Consider the following 24964-nt stretch of genomic DNA (forward strand, 5'->3'; position numbering starts at 1 on the left):
GTGCGTGGAGAAGCAGCGGGTCCCGCCCGCGCCTTGTGCGAGTCGTTGCTTATCGCTCTGATCGTCGTCGTCGTCGTCGTTGTGGTCAATAATATCGTACAGAAACCCTCCAAGCCCGTCACGACTTGGTCGCGCCTTTTATTCCTTGACCTCCCTGACCGGAGCCAGTGCGGAAACGTCGCCGCCCTCGGAAGCGAACCCATACGATTCGTAATCGGGCGTCATGTCTTCCGTGTGGAGATCCGTATCCGTCGTTCCGGACGTGGCCTCGTCATCGGTCGACTGCGCCGATGGTGAGACCGACGTTGAGATGGCGGCGCTGGAGGAGCTTTGACGCTTGAAGAAGTTGAAGATGCGAGGGAGGAGGAGGGTGGCTCCGGGCTCGAAGCCAATGTCTAGGTCGTCGATGGCTTCGCTGGCGCTGGAGGCGCTTGAGATGTCGGAAATGTCGGAGCCACGGCGGTGGTGGAGATGGCCGGTAATTTCGCCATTCTTGAAAGCCAAGGGGGCGGCGTGCGTGGTAGAGAGGAGAGAAATGGCGGCTACGGTGATGGCTGCTGAGGAGAGCTTCATGTTGATTGATTGATTGGGTGGGGATGTTGGTTGGTAGTACTGGGATATATGGTGATCGAATGTCGAGTGCAGAAGACTGTATGGAGATATTGCTATGCTATTCGTAATTGTGGGTATCTTGGTTAAGGTTCTCAATGATCTTCGATGCTATGGAGATTTTTAATGGAGATATCTGTGGGGGAAGAAGCTGGGTATTTGTACTCGCAAGGGCGCGAGCAATATTGGAGTCAAACTATGACGGTGATCACGGCGATCGAAAGCATCGCAATTGAAAACAAGGCCGTTGAAACAACCAGTGTAAACCAAGCGCCGCTAACCCATTGCGAGCATATATGACGGGCAAGGTCAGGCAGGGAATGACGATCGGGAGCCGCGCCTAACCTATTGAAACAAGATGCATGAAGCGACCAAAGGCAAGGCAAGTCAGTCGACCGTTCGATTCGAAACGCACAAGAGACGGCATGCTGAGATTGATAAGGGCGGTGGACAGAATTGCCCCCACATCGTGGGGAATCCTGGGGTTGCCGCCCACTCAAGTTGCAGCGTAGGGCAAAACAACCCCTGTGGCCACGCCGATGGTGGGGATATGTCATCGATTTGCGCAGTCGTAGAGGACAAAGGGACTAATCGAGGAATTTCTGAGGCAAATATGGTAAGTGAAACGCGGTTCACCTTCTTGTCTGGTGCGGCTATCGCTTACATGGCAATGGTGACATATAAGCCCTTGCCTCCTGAGGTATTTTGTACCTATCATACTGAGTAGAGTGGATAAAAGCGAGAGAAGGTCAGTGAAAGCGGATTCCTGGCCTGCTGATCTATCTTACTCTGCCGATGACCCGTCAAAGCCTCCCCAATCTCTTTTGCTGTGGGACTGTATGACACAAACTCCGCATTTGCCTTAACGCCTACTTCCATGAGTGACCGCTTGGTTGGTGAAGCTCAAGAACCCATTGGCTCGTGATCCCTTGCACTGCTTTTGCGGCTCCTAAATCTAATCTCAAGTAAGCTCAACTGCATCGCGTCGGTGTACTGTTTCAGGCATCTAGATCGTAGGAAATATATTGGCTGTCAAAAACTCAGAGGTCGATACAGCAGGCTGTACAAAGGCAAATATTCTTCTCACGTGCACTGACGTAGTGCGTGGGGTGCTCATCCAGATCCTTGCTCAGCTCGTGCTGTCTGGGATTTTGGAAGCGTTCGCTGAGAGATATTTCAGCAGCTCTTTTGGAAGCGATGCTCAATTCTGTTTCGTGCACATAGATCGTAGGATCGTAGGATCGTAGGATTGTAGGAACGACGACCGAAGCACAACTTCGCATCCGGGGAAGTTAGTGAAAATTCTCGTCTCATGTGACATAGTAGATGGAGAAATTCAGATGGGCTTTGATTCGATTTGTCAATCCAGCGCAGCTGACGTCGGTACTTCTATACCGTGGATCATTTGTGCTGGAATTCGGATAACGTGCCTGCCGTGATTGCGAGCGCTCTTTCGGGCAACAGCATTTCCGAAGGCCACACGATCCTTTCGACCCCGACCGCAGTGTTCCGTACAACTCTTAGTCATCAGCAGTATGAATCACTTGCCTGTGGTGGCTTTCGCCAGTTGATATGGCCGGAATCCTTGGGTATGTCTTCCGGGGCCATACAACATAATCGATATATTGAGATCGGTCGATGAGAACTCCAGGGGCTTTATACATCGCAAGATCATGCAATAAGAACAACAAATTTCATTTTGCATAATGCACTAGCAAACCGATAGAGTAGATTTCATGCTTTGAGAGATATGCAGGTCAGGTTTACAAGAGCACGGTGTGCAGTCTGGCTCTCCTCAAGATTGTCTCGGCAGCTTGGGAGGCAAGACCTTCCTATTCCGTGAGTCACAATGGGTCAGATTTCGTCAACGCTGGTGAGTGCAGCGCTTTGCTTCCAGAGGCGCCAGGCGACGCAATCGAAGCGTCTCGTGGCCAATGTGCTGCCTCCTGAAGCACTTGCACAGTCAACCTAATTGAGTGCCAAAGATATGGAGCACTATGGCAAGTAAATGGTTTCACCCCAAAGTTTGGTGCTACAAAGATCACGAGAGTGGGTTATCGGTAGGTCCAAACCACTGGAGTTGCTGTCAAGATTGCTCGTCGCCTAGCAAACTGTGCCCCTTCCTCCCTCGAAGGCGGCACGAAGAGTCACCAGTAAGATGAAGACGCTGTAAGTTTTCGTGGGCTTGATGCTAATGTCTTCCCTTTGCGTTGAAAGTTTTCAAAGGATCTGACTTCCGTCCTGCAGGCTTCTTGCCTTTCCCTTTCATACGATTCTGCATTCTCGCTTTCCTGATCCTGTTATCAGTGTTCTTCCTCAATCCAACGAAGCCAATGTCCTCTCCTGCTATGCCTTTCTTGCCATTGCTTGGCAAAAGATACTCTGGGATGTGCCTAAGATGGGGCTGAATTCTCGCTGCTCTGAGTTCGCCGTCGTGCCTCAAATGATGCAAGTCCTCTGGGTTCTCCTCGAAATGCCTCTTCAATTTCTCACTATTCAAGAGCTCCTGCCTGAGCTCTCGGGTCCGTGCCTCTCGAACGGCAACCCGCGTGACTGCTCTTAATGCGTCGTTCATACGGTAGCGGAAAGATTCTACCTGCTTCATATCAAAGTGGTAATCCTTCACCTCCTTGCCTTTCTTCTTTTGGAGTCTCATGATCGTGTCCAAGACCTCTTCATCGTGTTGTGCACTAGAAAGGGTAGTGGGTTTGTGCTTGTGATAATGCTCTGCAGGCACAACAAACGATAACGCCATTCCGGTTTTCCCAGCCCGTGCGGTCCTTCCGATGCGATGTGTATACGATTTGGACGATGTGGGCAGATCAAAATTAAGAACGCAAGCCACATTTTGGAAATCGATGCCGCGCGATATGCCATACTCTTTACTTTCCTTGCTCTTCTTTCGTGGCTTCTTCAGGTCGGCAGGCTTTGCGGAATCAGATGCTGCGTCATCGTGGGTAGTACTGTTTGCTGGAGATCTTGACGGTGGATCTTCACCGTTGGTAGCGTCGTCATCGTCATGAGACGCATTCGGTCCATCGATTGCGGTTTTTGACTTTTTGGAATGACGCTCCTCTCGGACGTCCAAGAGCTCATGTTCATCGGAAGCTATTATGATATCATAGACATTCTTATTGAACTCTTCAACAACATGAACACGTGAATTGACCGGTAATTCTGAGTTGAGAACACAGCTCTTGATTCCGAACTGCTCGAAGAATAGCTTCAAGCGGTAGCATCTGTCAATATCCGCGACGAAGATGATACACTTTCCTTTAATCAACTTCAACTTAAAGATCACGTATGCTAAAAGGAATTTCGCGTCCTCAGCGCACCTGTGAAGCATACAATTTAGCAGCTGCAAGAGTGTTGCAAAGATAGAGCCCGATGAACGTACCTGACGGTATATTGACTGACTCCACCGCCGTCGTCCACTGTCTCTTGAAGGTCCAAGACTGCTGGATTTCGGCAGAAGAGACCTTTGAGGGTGTTGACTTCGGTACTTAGGGTTGCGCTCAATAGAATTGTTTGAACTCCTTTTGGCACCGCCTCAGCGATTATTTGCAGATCATCATCGTGGCCGTATGAGAGGATCAGATCCGCCTCGTCTATCACTAGGTGTGCGAGTTTTTCGACAGAAAACGCTGAGCTTTGTAGATATAGAGATGCACGAGCCGGCGTAGCAACGACAATGTCAGGGGCTTCCGCCAGAAGTGACCGCTGCACACTTTCAGGTATCTTCTTTTTGGTGGCGCTGAGGGGATTGAGATTGACGGCTCGAATGTCCTTCAAACAAAAAGCTGAGAAGTCGGAGACCGCATCGGAGACCTGCTTGGCAAGCTCATGGGTGGGAACAAGGATAAGGGCAGATGTAGTTTTGTGGGTGGTGCTGGTCTAATTACGAGGTTAGCTGTGTGAAAGTTGGAGGGCACGAAGGATCATAGACCGATGTTTTCTGCAGTATCGATTGGAGGATTGGAAGGATGTATGCAGCAGTCTTGCCAGAGCCAGTCTTGGAGCGAGCTGGAAGGAGCAAATCAGTTGTCAGAACCTTTCTCCCAAACTCTTGATCGTCATACCTAGTATGTCTTTGCCCTCAAGAGCAAGCGGTATCGCTCTGGATTGGACCAGCGTTGGGGCAGAGAAATTCTGCTGCGCAACAGCTTGGAGGAGCCGGGAATCCAGGCCGAGGGAATTAAAATTGGAGAGTTTCTTGGAAGCATGAGTCGTATCGACAGCCATGGGGACATCATCCTCATCTAACTTGCGCTTCATGATTGAGATGAGCGTAATGTCAGAGACTTAGACTTTTGAGATTTTATCCCCGCCGTAGGTACATAGGGCTGACTCCCGATAAATTGTCCGCGCCACCCCCATGTCTCTCTTCTACATACTACACATCTCAAAGGTCCCATGCCAAAGAAGAGAGCGCCGACCTATGATACTAAACCAAGTAGCCCTGCTCACCCTTCACTCTTGTCCTCCGGCAAGCCCAAAGATGCGCGCTCGCTAGGGTCAAATAATAGCCCTTCAGGAAACTCTGTGAATGATCGTATACAGCAACTCCGGATCAGCCAAGGAATCTCACCGTCACTGCTGGGAAGTCAAATTGGTCGACCTTCCTCACAAGTCCTGAGTCCCGGGGCAGGACCATCTCTACCGCCATCGTTGAGAAGCATTCTCCAGCTTCCAGAAGATGCCCCATCACCACGGCCTCGCCCTGGTCTGCGAGTCACAGGGCGGGCACGAGGACCAGCCGGTCCGGCTCCACCGGTCAGTTGGCTGAAGAGAAGAGAGCAAGTAAGAGGACAAAAGCCGGGGAACGCACAAATATTGCTAGGTGGCACAAACGCAAAGACCGAACAGCTTCCCGGATCCTTTCTCCCAAATCATGGCAGTCTTATTCACACATCTCTGAAGGCGCTGACCATGAATTGGGACTGGCATGTGCAGTACGACCAGTATTATCTAGCTACTATCCCAGTCCGGTATAAAGAAGCTCTGCTCACTTACATCGCTCGTTACAGCGATAGTGGCACCGATAAGGCAGGACTTGAGGTGCTGTTTCTGGACGATACAGAGCTGGAGGACGCTACAGGCGTCTACGGCCTTGCACGCTTAGATCTATCCAAGTCCATAGGTCACCCTCTGAAGCTGAAACATCTAAAGGATATCCTTACGGCCAAGAAGACGATATCTACTGGAGAAGAGACCTCAGATGGAGTACCAGAAAGCTGGGATACGCCCGATCCTCTGGCTGTACCGTCAGGTTTGCCCAGGTTCTATTCCTTGACCCATCTGTCTCTTTCCCGTCCAAACAACGCAGCGACATGGAAAGGGTTGCTAGACCTGGCACCTCACTTGGCGACCATCACACATCTCTCGCTAGCCTACTGGCCGACTCCCATGATCTCACCGAACTCTGCCACTGCTTATCGAGAGACTCCCCAAGGAGATGTCAATTTTGGTGCAAGCAGCTTCTACAGCAGTTTTGACAACGACTGGACCGAGGCCGCTTCGATCCTGCGTCGTCTGAGTAAATCGGCGTACTGCTTGAAGTGGCTGGATCTGACCGGCTGCTTTCCCTGGGTGCAAGCACTGAAATATGACCAGATAGACTGGTGTGGGGCATGGCGAGCGCTTGAAACGGTTAAGATCGGTCAGGGGTATATACCTGAAAGTTTTCAAGATAATGCGACAGCAATGGCTTGGCGAGATGTCTACCGGAACAGGGTGTCTCTTCCCAATCACGAAATGTCAATCTTCACCGATAGCTATCAGAAAAGGCGGTTGGTCGAATGGGCGGATGCGGAAGGCGTCACTATGGGCGTGGAAGAAACAGTGAACAGAAAGATAGGTGAATCGATGAGGAAAGCATCGACCGCTGGGGTCCACGAGCCTGAAGGGACAAGACCAGAGGGCGAAGGCTTCGATGGTTGGGCGAAGATCCCATCAGTTGCAGTCTCGGCTGAGAGTCGTTCACAAAGAATCATCTTCGAGCGTGGATGGGATTCGTGGTGGATCCGTGATGCTATTCGCCAGATCAGAGAGATGGAAGCAACGGGTGACCACACTGTGGTCCGCGCAATGCCAAATATGACAGGCGTCACGTAGCCAACGTATCACATTTTCAAGCAACACAGGAATACTCGTTCTTTGCCAGAAACCTCCTAAGGGCCAAGGTCTATGCAGTCTCAACGTCACTCACCCAGTACACAACCTGCGGTACCAAATTCACTACCATGGATGTCGGTGAAACGCATTCTGTTGTTGTCATCGTCATTGCATAGCGCCAGTCGAACAAGAGATTGGAGTTGTACTGCAGGTTAATACGTTCAGCGCTGATTTGTTTTTGGCGTAAAGGATTCAGGTGTCTACAAGTAAAGGCTTGGAGGATGCCTTCAACCACAGCAATCCATACTAGAGAGTGGACATATAAGCGTTATTCTGTGACTGTGTTATGCGAGCATGTTCAGTGTCAAGTGAATCTCGATGAAATTGGTTGCGAAGCTCGAGAGACAGCTCAAGCAGAGAGTAGCGAGAACCAACATTTCCATGTGTCCTTGTCGATGTGCCACCGGCATCGATGGTCGCGTTCTGTTCAGAACGAACAGGCCTTGCTCTAGGGGTGAAGGCAGAGGCAGACGTGATCGTGCTGTAGTCACAGATGACTTGTTCTGCTTCGACGCCATGATCAGGATCAACTGAAGATGAAAATTGGTGGGTATTAACCCTCGCTCAAAGCGTAGCGACTCGAGCCACTGTCGTTAACGCCGTGTAGCTGCAACGTAATCTATTCATAGGGGCTGCATAATGGTACAAGCGCCGTCTCCAACTTCGAAAGCTTCTTTGTTTTTGCCGCGAATGGAACACCGTGCTCTGATTCGCTCCAGGCAGGTGGTGTATGATACGGAGATGCAAGATCTAGATAGCAGATGATGGATAGGTACGATAGTGTTTGTTGAAATAGAAGCTCTTGTGCTGTTGACCAATTAGTACACACCAATTTAGTCATTGCGACGATTGACCCTGCTGTGCCATGGATTGTTATCATGAGAATCTGATCTGGATCTACCCAGCTTTTCTACAACTACATATTAGTGCGGTAACGATACTCTAGAACGTCGTAGAGTAGAGCTGAATTGACTATCTAACTGCTATGATACATTCAAGCAACACCCCCTTGAAACGCGCTGTCACACTGGAATGAGCCCATGCTAATCGCTCCCTCAAAATGTATCTACAAGAATAGAAAGAAGTTGAAGGTCTTATCAATGTTGGTTGTAAAAAAAAGTAAGTAGCGTATCGCTCATCGAGTCGGCGGACCCGTTCAGTCCTCAGCTTTGCTCCATAGTGCCATCCACAACTTCCCAAGCCCGGGACGCACGATCACTGCCTACTACGACAGCGATATCATGGGTATGCATCCGTGTAAAGCTCTTCATTGAGAGCATCCACCAAGTTTGGCAAGGCTAGCCTTGCGATGTCGGATGCTTGAGTGGCCGTAGCCGTTGAATTGGATAGAGCGGCAATCGATGAAGATGGACTGTGAACTGTGTTGATTGGAGTTGCACCGTTTTCTGCCTCTATGTCCTGAACGTGATCATCAGTGGCGAGACCTGAACGGCCCATCTCAGTATGAAAGGCTGCTGTTTGGTGGCTGGCTTGTGCACGAATAGTTTCTTCATACTCAAGGTGGGGTTGGGCGGTGGGATCGGCCTGATCCAGAGTGGCATCGTGGTCTGGTAAGGAGCGTAGAAGTAGTGCCGCAATGGAGTGTTGGGTGTCGGGTCGAACATCTCCTTCATCTTCTTCCGAAGTGGGAATTGGACCGGAAGTATCATCTGTTGTGGGTCCTTCGGTGACTGCACGACCGCCTCTTCCATGAACTTCTTCTTCAGACGTGGGAGTTGAAGTAATATCGTCACCCGTTGCTGGACCCTCGATCACTGCACGATTGGCTTCTCCGTGTGTTACTGGTGTGACCAGGGTTGGGTTAGATGTATTGATGTTCTGGATGTTCTGGATGTTACGAAGCAGCCTTTGGCTAACGGGATGAGCCGGGTCCAAGCTGGCAATAAGGGCCAGATTGGCCCGTATTGAAGTGAGTCCTTGAAATGTGCTGTTGAACGCATCCACGGTCCTAACGAATTCTCGAATATTTAGAACGTTCATATGGTTCTGTAAGTCTCGGAGCCAGTTCTGAAGGTTCTCGATGGTGAGACGGTGAAGTCTGTCTACGAGATTCGTGACTTCTACCGTACCAGGTATCGTCGCGCCGAAGCGCCACATTCCAGGTATCACTCTTGGTCTGGGCTGGAATCCCGCGGCTGTGCTCTGAATGGGAGTCGGTAGCTGGTTAACTTGAGTGCTCTGAAGCTGACCTTGAGAGCTAGGGACAGCCGGGCGCAGACTGGGAATGGGAGCTAGTCTGTCCCTTGTAGCTCTTGCTGCACGGAGCTCGTGCATCAAGCTGTCCAGTCTGCCACGGACCGGAGTTATTGTGGATTCACTACGAAGGTCGTCGATGCTGCTTTCAAGCTCCTCGATGTATTGTTGATGTCTGCGTGCCTGACGTACGCTCTCTGGCACAGTAGGATCCCGCACGGGCGGTCGACTGGCAATGGGGGCATGTCTGTGGCCGGCACCAGTGGCTCGACGAAGTTCTCGCATCAATTCGTCCAGTGAGCCGCGGACCAGCATCAGTCTAGGGTCATTACGAATTTCTTGGATGTGTCTCTCGATGTTTCTGACGTAGCGCTGACGTCTGACTGCGAAGCTCCTGGCTTCTGGACCAGGAGTGTCTCGTACGGGCTGTCTGCTAAACAGGGGAGGAGATCGCACGACCGGGGGGGTGAAGATTGGAAGAAGAGCACCTCCCACTTCAATGCTGGGCTCCGATGCAAACTCATTCATTCTCTCTCGGGGACGTCCCTCTCTAAGCCTGTGCTCCGTGTCACGTCTGATTACTGTCGCTTGGGCATCCACCTCGCCATTGAGCTCTTGTTCAGATTCGAGAGGTGGAAGACCCATGCGCTCAGGCAGCGGTGCTTCACGAATATGCCAGATCTGAATTACATTTGGCTGGCACATCATTGGAACCTTAGGCAGAAGGCAAGATTTCTCAGGAGCGCCGGGCACGAGTGCATCAGGCCAGTCCATGATGGGGAGGTCAGGCAGCCGGTTGGGATCGTGAAGTGCACCAGACATGGGTTTGCCATCGAGTTGGCAATGTTGAAGAGACGCTGATATATTCGCCAACATGCCCGACTGCAGAGTTCCGTGTGGGTAGCTTCGCATCCAGGATGGTAGCAAGCGAAGGTGGGATCGCTCTTTCTGGTCATCGAATCGCTGCTGGAGTTCACGGGTAGGGTCATGGAATATCCACTTGTAGTTGGCCTTGGTAGTACGATAGACTTTCTGCTGATCGCGTTTGGCCTTCTTGCGCTTAGCTCGCTTTGCTTGCCTTAGCTCCAATGTTTCTCGATCGACCCATCCAAGCGATGTTCTCAGACATTGTGACCGAGGTGATGGAGTATGGATCTTCCACGAACCCCAGTTGTGAATGATTCGCCATAAAGCCCAGGAGACGAAAATCAACGACGGTATTGCAACGCTGAGGTACGCGGGGATCAGAGCGAATCTGAATGGATCCTTCTTCTTCTCCTTGTCTTCATCTGCTGATACTGATGCTGCCAGTGCGAAGAACACTAATAGGGCAAGTATCATGTGTAGCACAGGTATGGGCTTCATTTTGGCATGCTGGTAGGTTAATTAGCCTCATTCTGACAAAATTCTTGAAAGAGAGAGTGACTAGTGCCAATGCCTCTGTCAGACGCTTACTAGTGACAACGTCTCTCCGTTAGCCAAAGATATGGGTCGACAATTCGTGACGATGACGACGATAGATGGGAGACTACTTGCTATCGATGATATCTTAGTGCTTGTCAAAGGAGCAAGGAGAAAGCCTCGTTCCAAGGAAGAAGGGCTGATGTACTTACTGATGAAGTGCTCGCTATAACTAATGCTGAAGATGCGGATTAAGGGCTTGCTAGCACGAAGATAGAAACGGCGGTACTGCTGGCTGATGTAGAGATTTTTATGCTAGTCAAGGACAAGTCGCTCATCAAAGTGGACGTGTCGTGATTGAGAAGGATTTTTTCTCTCTTCGAAGTCCCGGTTGAGCTTTCGAGTTTTCAGACACTGCCAGATCACGAGCCAAACACCACCAACAAGGAAGACTGCGATTCCTCCAGCTATGACAGCGATAGGCCAATCGATACCCAGAATGAAGCCTCTGTCCATTCGGTCACACAGGCCATGCAGCAGAAGTCTAGAATAGATGTATTGATGCAAGTAAGCGAGGGACTAATTCCGGTAAGACTGTTGCTAGATGAGTAGTGATGTGTGATATGAAGAACCTAAGTTGCTGGGTGATGTTCACACGAAGAGATCCTGGAGGTCAAATGTTGGAAGGAGCACTTGGGTCCTGGCTATCGTCCCCGGCAACTGCGTTATGCAGAATTTTACGTGTCCAAGACGTGATATAAACGAAGATCATCGCAAAGCACTTATTGCGATGTCTTCTCATCAAGTTTTCTTTGACTCTGTACAACTCTTCCGTGCAACCCCGTGAGCTGGAGCAAATATCCTCATCCTTTGGAGAGTTTGTAACCTAACACACTGAGCCAACAAGTATCTCCTCCCTCGACCTCCCACATCTACTGCAGCTGCGGTTCACAAGCATCTGCAAACAGGTAAGCTTCTCATTCATTGTAAGGGCATTGGAAACTGTGCAAACACCTGACTTGTGCTCCACAGGCCGACCCACACCGCAGCAAAATGCGTCTTGCGCCGATCATCGAGCGCTATATGAACTTGAAGAGACAGGAAAATGCCGTGCTCAGCAACTCCAATCTAATGCAACAGAGTATACCAATACCAACCGATCGGTACAGCTATGTCTCCGAAGTGTTGAGCATACACATTCGCCTACTTTGTGAGCCTTGTCTCTCCGCCTTGTCTCAGGTGTGCATAGTCAAGATTGCACAGTATAAAGCAGAGCTCGATGCTATGGATGAGGTGGTGCTGGAGAAGTGGAAGAAGATTCAGGAGATGTACAACAAGAGTACGTATATACAGCAAGACCACAAACCGCATTGAAATTGTCGGGTCCGACTTCAAGGGTGCCGACGAGTTCAGTGATGGAGATAAAAGGCGAGAAGGACGGGATCAAGGTGCTCTTACAGCAGATGTAAAGCACATAGGGGACTGCACACGAGTTGTGTGAACCGCTCGCAGATATGTGCCGTCTCTCAATATTTCGCGTCCACCCAGAATGAAGGATGCTCGCTTGATCATTTCCATACTTGTCTCTTTCGTCTTCCCCTTGCAAGCTTTGGGTCCGAGTATGGCGACGTGCCACAGTCCGTGCAACAGGCTTTTAGACGGCAAAGTTGGCTAACTCGAGCCGCCTAGGTCTGACAACACCATTCGTACCAGCGATCTTTACCATTGACTAGCATGTATGGCCTGGTTTCAGTGATATCCATACAAGCTCTAGTGTCCCATTTCTTTTCGTTATCATTTCGAAAGCACGTGATCCAAAGTTGTCACCAGGAACGTGGCCCGTCCCTTGATGCTCAACTGGTGCAGGCATGGGTAGCGGCTAGCAGTAAGCATGATCTGCATTTCGAGGCGGCCTTCGTGGCCTCCACGCACCACTAGGGAGACCGACCTTGGATGCCCGGTCCAGCAGAATATGTCCGGCGAGGCTAACTTGCCAGACTTATACACATTTTCGATTTAAACAGGGACCCTGCCGGTGACGTGCACTACAATTGCATCTATGACCTCATGAAGATAACGAGCGTGCATAGAGTGGAAACCCGAGACGTACAGCCGTGCCGTTGACACAAGTGCCGGCTTTGGTATGCGGGCGATTAGAGCGTGAAGCGGCCCCAGTAGAAAAGACGCAGGAGATAGTTTCGACAGGTATGGCGAGAGCTACTGAGGAGGCAGCCTTACGGACCAGTTCGGTGGAAATTGTCTCTAGTCGCGGCCACCATGGTGGTTGAAGATATGGAAACGGGTTGGAGTGCATCTGACAGATCCGAAAAGGCCGCACGGTGACAAGAGCTATGCCTAAGGAAGAAAGAGAGGGAAAATGCGATGTTCTGATTGCTGGGTTCACGTCTTTAGTTCGCGAACCGGGGGGATGGCTTGCGCGATCTAGATCTCAACCATGGAAACCGATCCTGCACGAAGACGCAAGCGCTATGCGAGGCGTCCAAATAGCAGCTTTAGCCTCTGCCAACTTTCGGAAAAATGGGAGGTCCTCCACCAAAGCTATCCTTGGACCTTAGTTGCTGCAAGACATTGAGGCGCTCAATGAGATCACATGGCTGTCTTAAGCATATTCTGCTGCCACGACAGCCAAGATGCGAAAAATCGGTCGAAGAAGAGACGATACTGTGGAGGCCGAAAAAACGAAAGAATCTCCCTGGTGCTACTCCTCGTATTTGATACCAAAGCGTGGCTGTTATCATGACCTTGTTGCCCATTTGTGGTAGCATCGTAGCTGTGGTCCCTTTCTCTGCGACTTTTGGCGTATTTAGACCCGTTCGACTGGCTTTTACCATTCCTTTCTACCAATGGCACTTCTACTCATGCCTCCTCCTCATATATGATGGCTGGAGAGGGTTATGAAGAGAGAAGGTGTCTCCACAGAGGTCCACCGTGTCAAATTTTCCTCAATTGGCTTCAGGGCCAATTCTCTCATTCATTCTCATTATTGCTTGGTGGTTATATCTGCGCTCAATCTAAATCATCCGCAATGGATATCCAGGTGATATCTTGTGTCAATGAACGGGTCTTTGCTGGGGATCGTTCCATCAGACCAGTGTTTCCGTTCCGGCAGATACGATACTCAGGAGATCACAAGCAAAAGAATAGAGAATACAAACCCCAACCAATAAGAAGCCTACAACAGATGGTCGACCGGGACGATGAGCATGAAGAAGCGGATCCAGGACTTTCAGCAGTATCTCTAGTAGGGGACCGAGGCAAGCGTCCTTCAACAGTCGGCCCAAGTAACTTAGAGGGCGGCATAGATAGGTATACCTTGCGCACCCGTCATATCACAGCGGGAGAAGCGAGCTCCACGCAAAACCTTGTACGGGAGAGCACACAAATCCGCACAATATCGATCAGTATTGAGCAACAACCTCCGCTCGAAGTTCGTCCAGGGAACCGCCTCTCACCAGTAGTCGTGAACATAAGATGTCTGAGACACCAACGAGGTGAGAGTTGGATGGGCGAAGAAGGTAACCTATGGGCTCAAGTATCGCTGATGTCTGCTGATGGACAAATGGCGATGGCTCTCTTCGCGCCCGATATCCTTGCTGCCCAAGATATGGTCACACCGCTTTTTCGAGATCTTTCGGCTACTCGGACAGAAGAGAAATGGTCGTTGGCATTCAAAGATCTTCAGATTCGTCACTCTGGATATTTCAAGATCCACATTGCGGTGTTGAGATCTTCACAGAGCGAGGAGCGAGGAGACGACGACCCTGCTATCGAGCCTCCAAGAGAGCTTATGGGGGTGGATACTCAGGTCATTAGAGTCCATGCATTTGCGCCGTCTCCAGTAAGACAAGGTGAGCGATGACAGCTTTGACAGTTGCAAGCACAGAGACCGGTCAAGGTAATGAGCAAACCCCTTAGTCAGATGGTACGCCATTGAATGACCCGCTAATGCTGAGATCAGGCAATCGAAATGAAGTTTCTCAAAAGAGAGCGGAGCTTTGAGATCATCTCAAACAGTAGTTTGCAAGCCTGCTTTGAGAAGGACGAAATGGAGGTCAACGGCCTGCATTGGCGCTATTGACTCGATATCATTGAAGATAAGGCGATCTTAGGTTTTCTCGAGGAAGATATGCAAGATGCTTGCAGGCCAAGCTCCTTCGTCTGCCTGGTTCGCCTCAGACCTTTGGAGAGCCGGAAGCTCTTGGAGACGAAGATAGGAGGTCTACAAGCTTTTCCCAAAATCACAATGCGTGCAATCTGATCAGATGTCTCCCAACAGGTTCTGAGATGCGGTATATGTTTTCTGAAAGGAGCGTTGATTCAATGGAGAAGATCAGTCTGCTTGTGGGCAAGAACTGAAGCACTGAGGGCTTGTAATTTAGAGAACAAGATTAGTCATCCTAACCGGATCATTTCCGCGCACGCCGCGGTGAGGATCTTTTGAAGCTTTCTCACTTCTCAGTCACAATGAAATATCTGTCTCAACAATAGCAGAATCATGTTCGGTGCCTTTAGAAGAACGTCTCCCCTCTCTGGAGGTTTGCTCTGGTATGTCTCAATCCTGGCCTTTTCATAGTTCTTTTGTCTCTTCAGTCCCACTAAATGACAGCCTCCCCTCACAGGAAAATACCCTGGCGTCTCTCCGTCCCCCAAAAGCGCCGTCAACGCAAACGCCTCCGTCTTGTCGACAATGTAATAACAATTGTTGATGACGCCCTCAGGAAACAGAACATGGGGTCTACAACAAAGCTGGAGAGGTGGAAAGAGGAGATGCCGACGGAGGCCGAGATGAGACCAAAGGATAAATATACAATGTTTGATCGGAAGGAGAAGCGGTATCGGAAGGGGATTCACAGTATGTCGACCTCTTTTGAGGATTATTGGACGAGGTCAAGGATGCGACAGCTAACTGGTGGTGCTGATAGAGCTGCCAAAGTGGACGAGGGTCAGTCAGAGGATAAATCCACCGGGCTTTTGATGAGGACGGGGCTTTGGGGAGATAGAGAGAATGTTGTAAGGGCAGTGATTGAAGGGCATACATACGGCGTTTGAGGAAAGCATTGCATAGCGCATAGATACAGGTATCGACTTGCACTGGCTTACAGTCTCTATGATTGGGGAATGAGCGTTTGTACATACAAATGGCACTATGCTACTACATTATCAGACCGTAATCGCCTCGTTTCTTTGCCAAATCCTGGTCGAGTTTCCTACCGCGGTACGATTACCACCAGCACATCATTAATTGCTGAAAGGAGTCACGCATCTAATCCACTGCTATTACTTACCTTTTAGCACCACCCTTGCGCGGTATTCACCTCTGTCATTCGCGAAATCAAGAAGAAAGCAGGCGGGTAAAAAGCCAGAAGTCGTGCGCAAGAACATGGGAGCAGACATGGCCACCCTCAACACCATCCCCTACACCAAGGTCGAAGCAGCACTATCCTAAAAAGGAGAAACCCTCCGTGAACAGCGCGAGTACAACACAAATATCTACGTGCGAGGTCTCAGAAGCCCTGCCACGAATCCAGCATTTTGTTCCAGACAAGTGGCCATGGATCTTCCTCAGAGCCTGACCCGATCCCACCAGGTCTTCGAGTGGTCTCCGAGCTGAGGATGTCCATCGGCTCCAATGATCAGGGAGCTTCCTGGTCCAGCTCATCCATTCAAATCAGGTGGGCTTGCATATGTGGAGCTTGGCAAAGTATCTGTTGACATGGCTGGCAACGCCTGCGTGCGGCATGAGTGGAATCAAAAGCTTACGAGATTCCGACAAATCCAGCCTGTTTAATTGTACTTGTTCCTACGGAGGGAGGACATGAGGTCGGAGCTGGAGTACCGGGACCCTTGTCCCGCCCCACGCGAAGAAGGTAACGATCCTGGGAAGTCCACCGAGGCGAAGATCTCGGCCACCTCATAGTACGACTGGTATACGCCATGTTACCATGCCAACGCAAAACAAGAACACGAAGCCATGACCCAAAAACTGCTGAGCAGTTGCGAGGACGTCCCATATAAGAAGATCATGGTTAATGTAGCGATGACAGAACATCTCAAAGGCCGAGGATTTCTTTTGGACGTGGTCGAGGAGCCGCATACCCAGGACGTGCAGTTGATAGAGGTGATTGATTTCAGAGTAATGACCGGATGTGGGACCTGCCTTTGTCAACCGGTCAGGCATGCCAAATTACTGTATGGTTCGGAAGACATTGATGATGGTAGAGTCACAATCTGATGCAACCAGTTCAAAAGATGAAGGCAAGTGGAGTGTCGGGCGACAATGAGCGGCTCTAAGGGGGATAGACCGTTCGTGGAGTGTAAGTGAAAGTCAACACGTAATAGTAAGCTAGACTCGACATGTTAGCGAAACCTGACTCTACGAATATTCGAGCCCAGCATCTCCAAAAGCAAGGCATCTGACGCAGGAACTATATTAAGGGGTTCTGGGCATGGTCTGCTTCCAATACTGGAGTGTTGCTGGTGGGGAAAGAAACATGAAGAACGACTCAGGTAATAACCAATCGCTTCGGGATGAAAGGGAAACTTTGATTCTGCGTCAACGAAAGGAAAGTCAACGCAGAGAAGAGTAATCTTATAATCAGTGTCATAAGCTTTACAAACTTATAAGCGTTTACATCAGGTTCGATGAACGAAGCGAGGAAAACCCGAATATCTTGCTGACTAGCTGTATCTGTAACATGATTGTTAAATTGAAATTTCATTCTAGAAATCGAAGACCAATCTTCGAGGACAAGTCAATTGGGGTCTTGAGCGGTCAATTTCAAGACTTGGATCGATGGACGTAAAGCTAGGGGTAGTCAGCTCATGCGGGTGACAATAACAATATTATATCAAGTAGTGTACCCTTGTCTAGACCACTCCCTGATTTCTTGTCCGTCTATAGACCATCCGAAGATTGACTGTGCCATTCAAGACTCAAAGCCGACATTGCCGATTGACTACCCGAATGCTTCACAAAAGTATTCCCAGTCCAATATCTTCTCTCTCCTCAGCTACCGGCCAGATATCCTTACTGGGCTCCCTCCAGACTCTCGGGCGTCTAGGTCTACTCCTAGAATTGGGAGTCACACGGTTACCTGAGCTGATGCGAACATTCCTCCTCCCCCGAAGCGGAGGAGAGACTGTCCGGGCCATCTCCGGAAGGTCAGGCGGGTCGGGTGATGGCATACGCTGTTCGATGCTGCTTGCATTGCGCCGGAAACATCGCAGCTCCATCCTTTCAATCCATCTTTTCAGCTGCGCGGTGGGCGATGCTGCAGCTGTGGCCGCGGACAAGAGCGAAGTGGAGTTTCGATGGAATGGTGACAGTGAACGAGGACGCTTCTTCCTGTCGATGTCCGCTGCTAGGTGGCTGTTGAAAAACACCTCTCGTTCATCGGCTGGTGAGATGAAGTATGCGAATGGGTCTTGATCAACGGCTTCGTCAAAGTAGAAGGCTCTAGGTTTGCGGAGGGGTGGCCATGAATGCCGTTTTCGAAGTGTGCGCATCAGAGGAGATAGAATGAAAAGAGGCCAACGCTATGCAAGGTACTCGGAGATGCAGGTCAAGAGAAAAGCGAGGACTACGACTATTTGAGGGACCAGATAAACGATCAAAAGAGCGGAAGTCATGGCGAGATGTAGTTGAACGGTAGGAGTTAAGGTGAGGCGAGAGCACTATATATGCCCACAAGGCAGCATGAGTGACTCGAGCACGAGCCTACCGGCTGTGTCATTCTCGCAGCCAAATATCAGGTATGATTTCGATTCACACCGAATGGAGACCCAGTCACTAATGTTTGAAACGATTGGGACTCCACCTTCCTAACTTTGCCATCTCATCAGAGCTTTTTAGTTGGATATCCATCTAAAAGCTTGATCAAGGATGCAAACAAAGCTGTTCCGATACCTTGCGTTGACGCATGCATTTCGCACAGCCCCTTCCATATTGCCCAAATAGCAAAGAATCCAGGCACCACAGGCGATAGAGTAGGGCATCTGACCACAGGCAGGCGACTTTGAGAGGTCAGTTGGTGCCATCAGGCTTTGTCCTATCCAAGGTTGCATCCTTTGGGGGAAAAAAGAAAAAAATAGATAAGCAGCTTGTGACAGCTTTTTCGTCGAGGTCAGGCTTGCTTTCGTTGAGTCAGAAGATTTCTAACAAACAGTCGTCGTCGCGCCGAGGAACTCTTGCCAAGCCATCAGATAAGATAAGGCTGTGCCAAGGGAAGCTAAGGGACATGTATGTACACCAGTAGGTCTTATTGGGACTCATCTGACGATCACATTGTAGTACTCTTTGAGTACAATGCACTGTCAAAGTCTGTAGTCAAGTCCATGGTCATGGCAGCAGGCCTGACCCCTTCCCATCCCAACCACTCTCGCCAGTCTTCTTTCTGAGGCGCACAACATGTCCTACTACTTCTGCATTGTCGGCACGCGAGACCAACCTCTCTTTGAGCTCGAGTTTGGCACTTCCAAGCAAGGCGGAGATGGTGTCGCCCGATTCAGTCAAGAGGCACGACATATGAATCCTTTCATCGTACATAGCAGCTTGGATTTCGTGGACGAGCTGCAATGGACCAACAATCAGATGTAACCCTTCTCTTCTTCACAATAGGCTCAATCCGTGGTAGGATTACTAATAATAGTATCAGGTATCTTAAACGCATCGACCAATTTGCCTCCTCCCACATCTCCACCTTCTTGACTCCGACCTCCACCCGCTTCATGCTGCTCCATCTCCCCCACCCTCCCAACACAGCCCCTACCTCTCAACCCATGCCAAACAGCTTCCCACCTTTCACGCCCTACACTTCCGTCCCGCCTTCTACCAGTACCGCTAGTCGTGGCACTTCGTCATCAAGTAGCACCAGTATACCGAACAATCCCACCAGTCCGCAGACAGAAGAGGCGATAAGACAGTTTTTTGGAGAGGTCTTTGAGGTCTGGCTGAAAGCCATTATGAATCCGTTCGCCAGTACCGAGAGCAAGATCGGGAGTCCTGTGTTCAAGCAGAGGGTCGTGGCGGCAGGGAGGAAGTATTTGTGAAGAAGGGCATTGTATAGGGAATGGACTCTCGCCCGAGTGCTTGGATAGGCTGAAAGGACGTCGATGTGAAAGATCCCTCCAAGATTACGCACATGGAACGCAAACACTAGGGCTAGAAGAATGGGAGACAAGGTCGCAAGAAGGAAGAGGGCTAGAAGGGCCCGAACAACCGAAATTCGAACGGATGCAAGAAGTGGGCATGATCGCACAGAACATTGCAGCACATTTGCATTGAAGGCCTGGGAAATATCTTGCCCACGACTATAGAGAACGTGGAAAGCGGTGTCAAAGCGATACCTGACTCGACCGACTAAAATCCAGCTGGTGATATTCGAGGTATCGCAAGGCTGCGCTGAAAGTTGCCCTTGATATTGCAGAGATATCATAGCAGTCACTAGAGATCGTCATATGATGAGGAGCTATATAAAAAAGATAGCTCTCGTAATTAGTACAGTACGGCTCAAGTTTTTTACTATCTGAACATTGCAAGGGGGATATCGCCAAGAACTGCAACACAAAGACACATCGCTCTATGTACGAGAAATCCATAATTCTGCACCAAGAAATGGATTCACAAGGCTGTTTGTATTGCGGAAGGGTAGAAAGGAATTAGCGAAAGTTTTCTTGCCATCATGCAACTCCCCTGTCCACCTTCCCTCTCCGTCTCCATTCTCGCTTTCACTCTCTTCTTCACTCTCTCCTTCCATCTAACTACCTTGTCTCTCATCTCAGTCCGTCTCGCTCTTCACATCTCGTACTAAATCGTTTACAGCTCATCTCTCACAGTATCGGTCATCTTGGCAGCAGCGCTACTGACACTGCTGACCATATCCTCAGTAGTCTCCTGTACACCACTTCCAAACTCAGCCAGCTTGGCCCTTGCACTCTCTACCGCGGCCATGAGTCTCCCCTGTGCACTTTCCATGGCTCCTTTCTCCGGCCCATAAACAGCCTCTCTGATCTTGGATTGAGTGGCATCCATAGCTGAACTTGCGGCAGCCGCGTTGTCTGCCACCACTGAAGAGACGGAGGCATAAGCATTGCTAGCAGCGTTAGTGATACTGGCCGTGGCTGCTGTCGCTGTGGTGCCGTAGAGAGCGGCCGAGATGGCATCCTGCGCAGATCTCGCTACATCATTGAGACTAACTTGAGCTGAGTCGACAAAGCTTGGCTGAGTCCCATAGATGGCTTCACTAGCGCGTGATGAGACCGACGATGCAGCACTAGCGGCGGCAGATGTGCCTTGCTCATATGTCCCTTTGCTTGACCCATGATACGCGTTGCTTGCGGCCTCAACAGCAGCGTTGACCTGCTCATTTGCTGCGGCGATGATCGCTTCAAGAGTGGCGGGAGGAGTAAACACGGTAGAGACGACTGAAGATGCAGAGGCATAGACATCGCTTGCATAACTCGACGCGGAAGCCGCGACGCTGGCGTGTGCACCGGTGTAGTAGGCCGCGCTCAGGCGGTTCATGGCTGATTCGGTGAAATCCGGCTCCCTGCCATGGACAAGCTCGGAGAAGAGAGCCTGGACAGCTTGATATTGTGATGCGGCTGCGTCAGTGGCTTGCGATGCGTACTCGCCGGCTTGCGAGAGCACCGACTGCGAATAAGGGGCCGGAGCGCCATAGACCCTCTCCGAGGCTTGAGAAACAAGAGCATCCCAGTTTGTGGACGCTTGACTTGCAACGGACTTTGTCCATGGCGTCTCAGAACCAATGACACCAGCGCTAGCCGCGGAAGAGATTGAAGACGCTTTCTCGGAGGCCGCTGATGCCATGGACTCGACTTTGCCCGTTGAACTACCAATGATTGCAGTACTTGCAGCGGCAGAAACTGAAGACAGCGACGCAGATGCCAGGGAAATTGCTGAACTGTACTGAGAGGAGGCCGAGTCAAATACGCTCTGTGCTGGCGACTTGCTTGTCTTTCCAACAGCTGAATTCGCTGAACCCATGACGGAATCCAGTTTTTCAGAAGCCTGAGATACTGCGTCGCTGTACTGCGACTGAGCTGCATTCAACAATGATTGGTAAGCAGGTGTTTGGGTGCCGTAAAGTCTTTCTGACGCAACGCTAGCAAAGCTCTCGTGTTTTGGCGTTGGAGTCCCCATCACTGCGTTTGACGCTGCTCCAAGAAACTCCGAGTAGCGGTCATGAGCTAAGCCCACCGCCTCGTAATATCGGCGTTGGCCTTCCGCAACGTATTGTTGATGGACTGGAGTAGGGGTTGCACCCATCGCAGTCTTCACACTGGAATATTGAGCGGAGGCAGCACTCAAGCTATCCGCGAGCCTCGATGAAGCAAGTGCTGATATGGATTCAAAGACGCCTTGACTTGGACCATAAATCGCTTCGCTGGCCGCTTTTGTTGCAGATGCGTGAGAAGAACTGGCAGCTCCAATCAAGCTTGAATAACGTTCGCTGGCTTCAGACATGAATTTCTCATAACCGGGGGTTGACGTAGATCCCATTGCCGTTTTCGCAGAGTCGAGTTGAGACGATGCAGCTAACATTGCATCCGAGTATTTTGCATCCGCTGCAGCGACAAAAGATTGTTGAGGACTCAGCGGCGTACCATAAGCAGCAGTTGAGGCTGCATCAAAAACCCCCTGGAAGTAGTCGCTGGCCGCAGCCAGTGCTCCAGAATAGCCGCTCTCCACTGAAGCGAACATATCCTCGTGAACTGACTTTGGCTCTCCAGTAACTTGCGCAGAAATGATAGACCTTGCGTGCGAGTATTGTTCGTTTGCTCTGGAAACGGCTTTCGCATATGCTGAGGAAGCTCCGCTGGCGGCAGATTGCGTCACAGGGGTCGAAGTCCCGTAAATAATTGAGGACGCCCTAAACAGAGTGAGCACAATGTCTTGAGACAGGGTTAGGTTCCACTCACATTTCTACAGCTTGGGCATACTTGCTCGACGCTACACTCGTTGCACTCTCGACGGCGCCTGTTTCAGTGCCATACAGGACGCTCGAAGCTGCCGCAAGTGCCTTTGAGTACTGTTCGTCTGCCACCGATGAAGCGCTCTCGACTGTTCCTTGCGTTGTTTTGGCTTTCATTAAAGCCTCATTGACGGCTTTTGTGACATCCGCGAATTTTTCGCCAGCTTGATTGACCATACTTTGCATTTTCTCGGAGTAGGTCGCATCGTCATCGTCACTGAAGACGTCGTCGAGTATGGGCTTCTGCTCGCCAACTTTCTGAGCCATTGCTCCTCCGTATACCTTTTTCGAAGCCTTGCTTGCCACTGAGGAAGCGCTTGAGATGACAGAAGTTGCACTACTTGAAGCTCTTTCTCCTGGTGCTGGTGTTCCAGCGACGGTCTCGCCGGCGTCAGAGGCTATCTGATTGGCTTTTTCCTTGGCAGCAGAAACAATGCTTTGAACTTTCGGTTTGGGTGTGCCCACTACAGCTTCGCTTGCTCTCTCTGAAACGACGCTGGCTGCGTCCATGACACTGGAATTCGCCTGCTCACCGACCCCAGGCTCAGTACCAACAGCCGCAGCGGAGACACTCGATGCCGCATCCGAAGCTTTCTCGGTGGCTTCAGAGACGATAGACTCGACGGTACCTTGAGATGTCCCAACGACATGTTCGCTGGCTGAACTAGCTTTGTCCATTACTTTTTGAGCCCCTGCCGCGGCAGCAGCAGGCATGTATTTGGTACTGAAGTCATCCGAGACATCCTTTGCTTCAATCTTCCATTGACCGACTTCCTTCAATCGGGCAAGTTCCTTAGCTGTTTTTTCGGCGGAAGCCATGCCTCTCGACTCGACTTCCTCTCCAGCATCCTTCGCCTTTTGCAATCCCTCGTGGTTCTTTGCAACGGCTTCAACCTTCTGGCGCCATTCGTCGAAAGTTTTTTTGACCTCGTGATATTTTGACCAGTCCTTGTAAGTGACGCCTTCCATTTGAGCCCATCGAAGGCCAATTTCTTGCAGGCCGAGGTCACGGATGTTATCGATGACGTCCAATGTTGATTCGGATGCCGCATACACAAGTGATTGAGTCTCCAAGTCAAAGTTGTCTTTCCAGGTTCTCAAGCTCTGTGCTTTGTCCTTCACCGTAACACCAGCATGCCTCGTTGATCTTGATAACGAAAGAGTAGCCCTGCCAAGGTCGGTATCGTCGTAACCTTCGGGAAGCTTCTTGACCAAGACCATTATTTCTTTCTTGAGCTTTACCAATTCAGATCTTGATGTCTCTTCCAGCTGGACAACCAAGGCCTCGCCGACTCCATGGGCCTGGTTTTTAATTTGGCGATCAGTGATCTCCTTCACGCGCTCCTCTAGATCTTCAGTTCCCTTGTCTGCGGCTTTCGCAAACTTCTCCTGCCAGTTCTTCAGGTCGCTTTCAATCTTCTCCCGCGTCTGTTTCGCTTCTTCTTCAGAAGTCACAGAGGATGCGCTGGCTGCTGAGGATTCAGTGGTCGTCGTGGGACTAGAGCTTTGAGGTGCGATCGACGCTACGATTGATGAAGTGCTAGATGATGTCGAAGAAAGCTGGCTCGAGCTATCATCCTCTTCCATGACGGCTTTGAGCTTTTTGCCGTCGCGGTATCTACCAAGCCTCTCCCCAATTCTGACCAACTGAGGCTCAACATTGTTACCATATAGAACACGAAGCTTCGGCCATATGGTGTGGTCAAACAACACGACGGTCGATGACCATGCGGATTGGGCATATGGCAGACCGGTCTCGACAGTAAGCTTGTGTCCGAACGCGTAAGTACTTTCAGCATACGGACGGGAAGTCTCCAAAGTCGGCAAAATGTATGTATTGTATATCTCGGAAATGCTGTGGCGGCTGAAAGCATAGTAGGGAGCAGCTGCAGCAGAAGCTTTGTTGACCTGTGGGGCCAAATTGGAGTCGTACTGCTTCTTGACCTGTGCCTGAGCGGTATCAATCTGAGGTTTCACAATATTTGCCCACTGTTCCTGGCCATATGCTCTGGCGTGCTGGACTCTTGGAGCCCCATGGGTGTCGTAGCTTTGTTTTCCATATGCCAACGATGGGGTGTAGATCTCTTGGTTGAATTTCGCAACATACGGACGTACCTTCTCCACATGAGGTGCAGCGTATGATTTATAGTAAGGCTCGAGGTATGGTGCTACATGTGATCGCACACTCAGGTAAGGCTCACAAACTTTGGGAGATCCTTCGTTGAGATTGTCGAAAGACGAGGGACAGCGAAAGAGGGCAGTAATAACGGTATACCAAACGAGCAGCCTAGATACCACACAGCCTCAGCATGATTAATGACCTTGAAGATATGACTACAACTCACCTGGCGATCCAGCCAAAGCCCTTACTTGAAAGGCTTTGTGTTGTACCTTTCTTGCCCGTAGGTTTCCGTCCAACGACCTGGCCATTTGGTCTACCTTTGGCGGTAATTGGGTCTATCAGCCGCCCATTCGCCTCTGCTGCCATAGCAGAGTGTTGGAGCTGTGTCGTAGCCACGGTGAATTGGGGGAAAGGAGGTATGGAGGACAAA

General features: G+C 50.4%; 10 protein-coding genes across 10 annotated transcripts; 5 read left to right on the forward strand and 5 right to left on the reverse strand.

Moving 5' to 3' along the window:
- Positions 1-138: 138 nt before the first annotated feature.
- HO133_010407 (uncharacterized protein) lies at positions 139-573 on the reverse strand (the record flags this gene model as incomplete). The annotated part of the gene is made up of 1 exon (XM_037301260.1): positions 139-573. One exon carries the CDS (start codon positions 571-573, stop codon positions 139-141), a length of 435 nt encoding a protein of 144 aa, XP_037154077.1.
- Positions 574-2800: 2227 nt separating this feature from the next.
- On the reverse strand, positions 2801-4884 carry HO133_010408 (uncharacterized protein; the record flags this gene model as incomplete). The annotated part of the gene is made up of 4 exons (XM_037301261.1): positions 2801-3944; positions 4007-4503; positions 4556-4632; positions 4689-4884. 4 exons carry the CDS (start codon positions 4882-4884, stop codon positions 2801-2803), a joined length of 1914 nt encoding a protein of 637 aa, XP_037154078.1.
- Positions 4885-5022: 138 nt separating this feature from the next.
- Positions 5023-6723, forward strand: HO133_010409 (uncharacterized protein; the record flags this gene model as incomplete). Its single annotated transcript, XM_037301262.1, has 1 exon — positions 5023-6723. One exon carries the CDS (start codon positions 5023-5025, stop codon positions 6721-6723), a length of 1701 nt encoding a protein of 566 aa, XP_037154079.1.
- Positions 6724-8022: 1299 nt separating this feature from the next.
- HO133_010410 (uncharacterized protein) lies at positions 8023-10362 on the reverse strand (the record flags this gene model as incomplete). Its single annotated transcript, XM_037301263.1, has 1 exon — positions 8023-10362. The coding sequence occupies one exon, from the start codon at positions 10360-10362 to the stop codon at positions 8023-8025; it is 2340 nt and encodes a 779-aa protein (XP_037154080.1).
- Positions 10363-11451: 1089 nt separating this feature from the next.
- HO133_010411 (uncharacterized protein) lies at positions 11452-11867 on the forward strand (the record flags this gene model as incomplete). Its single annotated transcript, XM_037301264.1, is given in 2 exon segments — positions 11452-11737; positions 11752-11867. The coding sequence occupies 2 exon segments, from the start codon at positions 11452-11454 to the stop codon at positions 11865-11867; spliced, it is 402 nt and encodes a 133-aa protein (XP_037154081.1).
- A 1577-nt stretch (positions 11868-13444) lies between these two features.
- Positions 13445-14775, forward strand: HO133_010412 (uncharacterized protein; the record flags this gene model as incomplete). Its single annotated transcript, XM_037301265.1, has 2 exons — positions 13445-14257; positions 14563-14775. 2 exons carry the CDS (start codon positions 13445-13447, stop codon positions 14773-14775), a joined length of 1026 nt encoding a protein of 341 aa, XP_037154082.1.
- Positions 14776-14914: 139 nt separating this feature from the next.
- HO133_010413 (uncharacterized protein) lies at positions 14915-15468 on the forward strand (the record flags this gene model as incomplete). Its single annotated transcript, XM_037301266.1, has 2 exons — positions 14915-14964; positions 15039-15468. 2 exons carry the CDS (start codon positions 14915-14917, stop codon positions 15466-15468), a joined length of 480 nt encoding a protein of 159 aa, XP_037154083.1.
- A 1920-nt stretch (positions 15469-17388) lies between these two features.
- Positions 17389-17925, reverse strand: HO133_010414 (uncharacterized protein; the record flags this gene model as incomplete). Its single annotated transcript, XM_037301267.1, has 1 exon — positions 17389-17925. The coding sequence occupies one exon, from the start codon at positions 17923-17925 to the stop codon at positions 17389-17391; it is 537 nt and encodes a 178-aa protein (XP_037154084.1).
- A 901-nt stretch (positions 17926-18826) lies between these two features.
- Positions 18827-19467, forward strand: HO133_010415 (uncharacterized protein; the record flags this gene model as incomplete). The annotated part of the gene is made up of 2 exons (XM_037301268.1): positions 18827-19011; positions 19074-19467. The coding sequence occupies 2 exons, from the start codon at positions 18827-18829 to the stop codon at positions 19465-19467; spliced, it is 579 nt and encodes a 192-aa protein (XP_037154085.1).
- A 766-nt stretch (positions 19468-20233) lies between these two features.
- HO133_010416 (uncharacterized protein) lies at positions 20234-24900 on the reverse strand (the record flags this gene model as incomplete). The annotated part of the gene is made up of 3 exons (XM_037301269.1): positions 20234-22310; positions 22360-24699; positions 24758-24900. The coding sequence occupies 3 exons, from the start codon at positions 24898-24900 to the stop codon at positions 20234-20236; spliced, it is 4560 nt and encodes a 1519-aa protein (XP_037154086.1).
- Between the last annotated feature and the right edge of the window lie 64 nt (positions 24901-24964).

This window comes from Letharia lupina (genome assembly GCF_014066315.1).
Source record: "Letharia lupina isolate WasteWater1 chromosome Unknown contig_8, whole genome shotgun sequence".
NCBI lineage: Eukaryota > Fungi > Ascomycota > Lecanoromycetes > Lecanorales > Parmeliaceae > Letharia > Letharia lupina.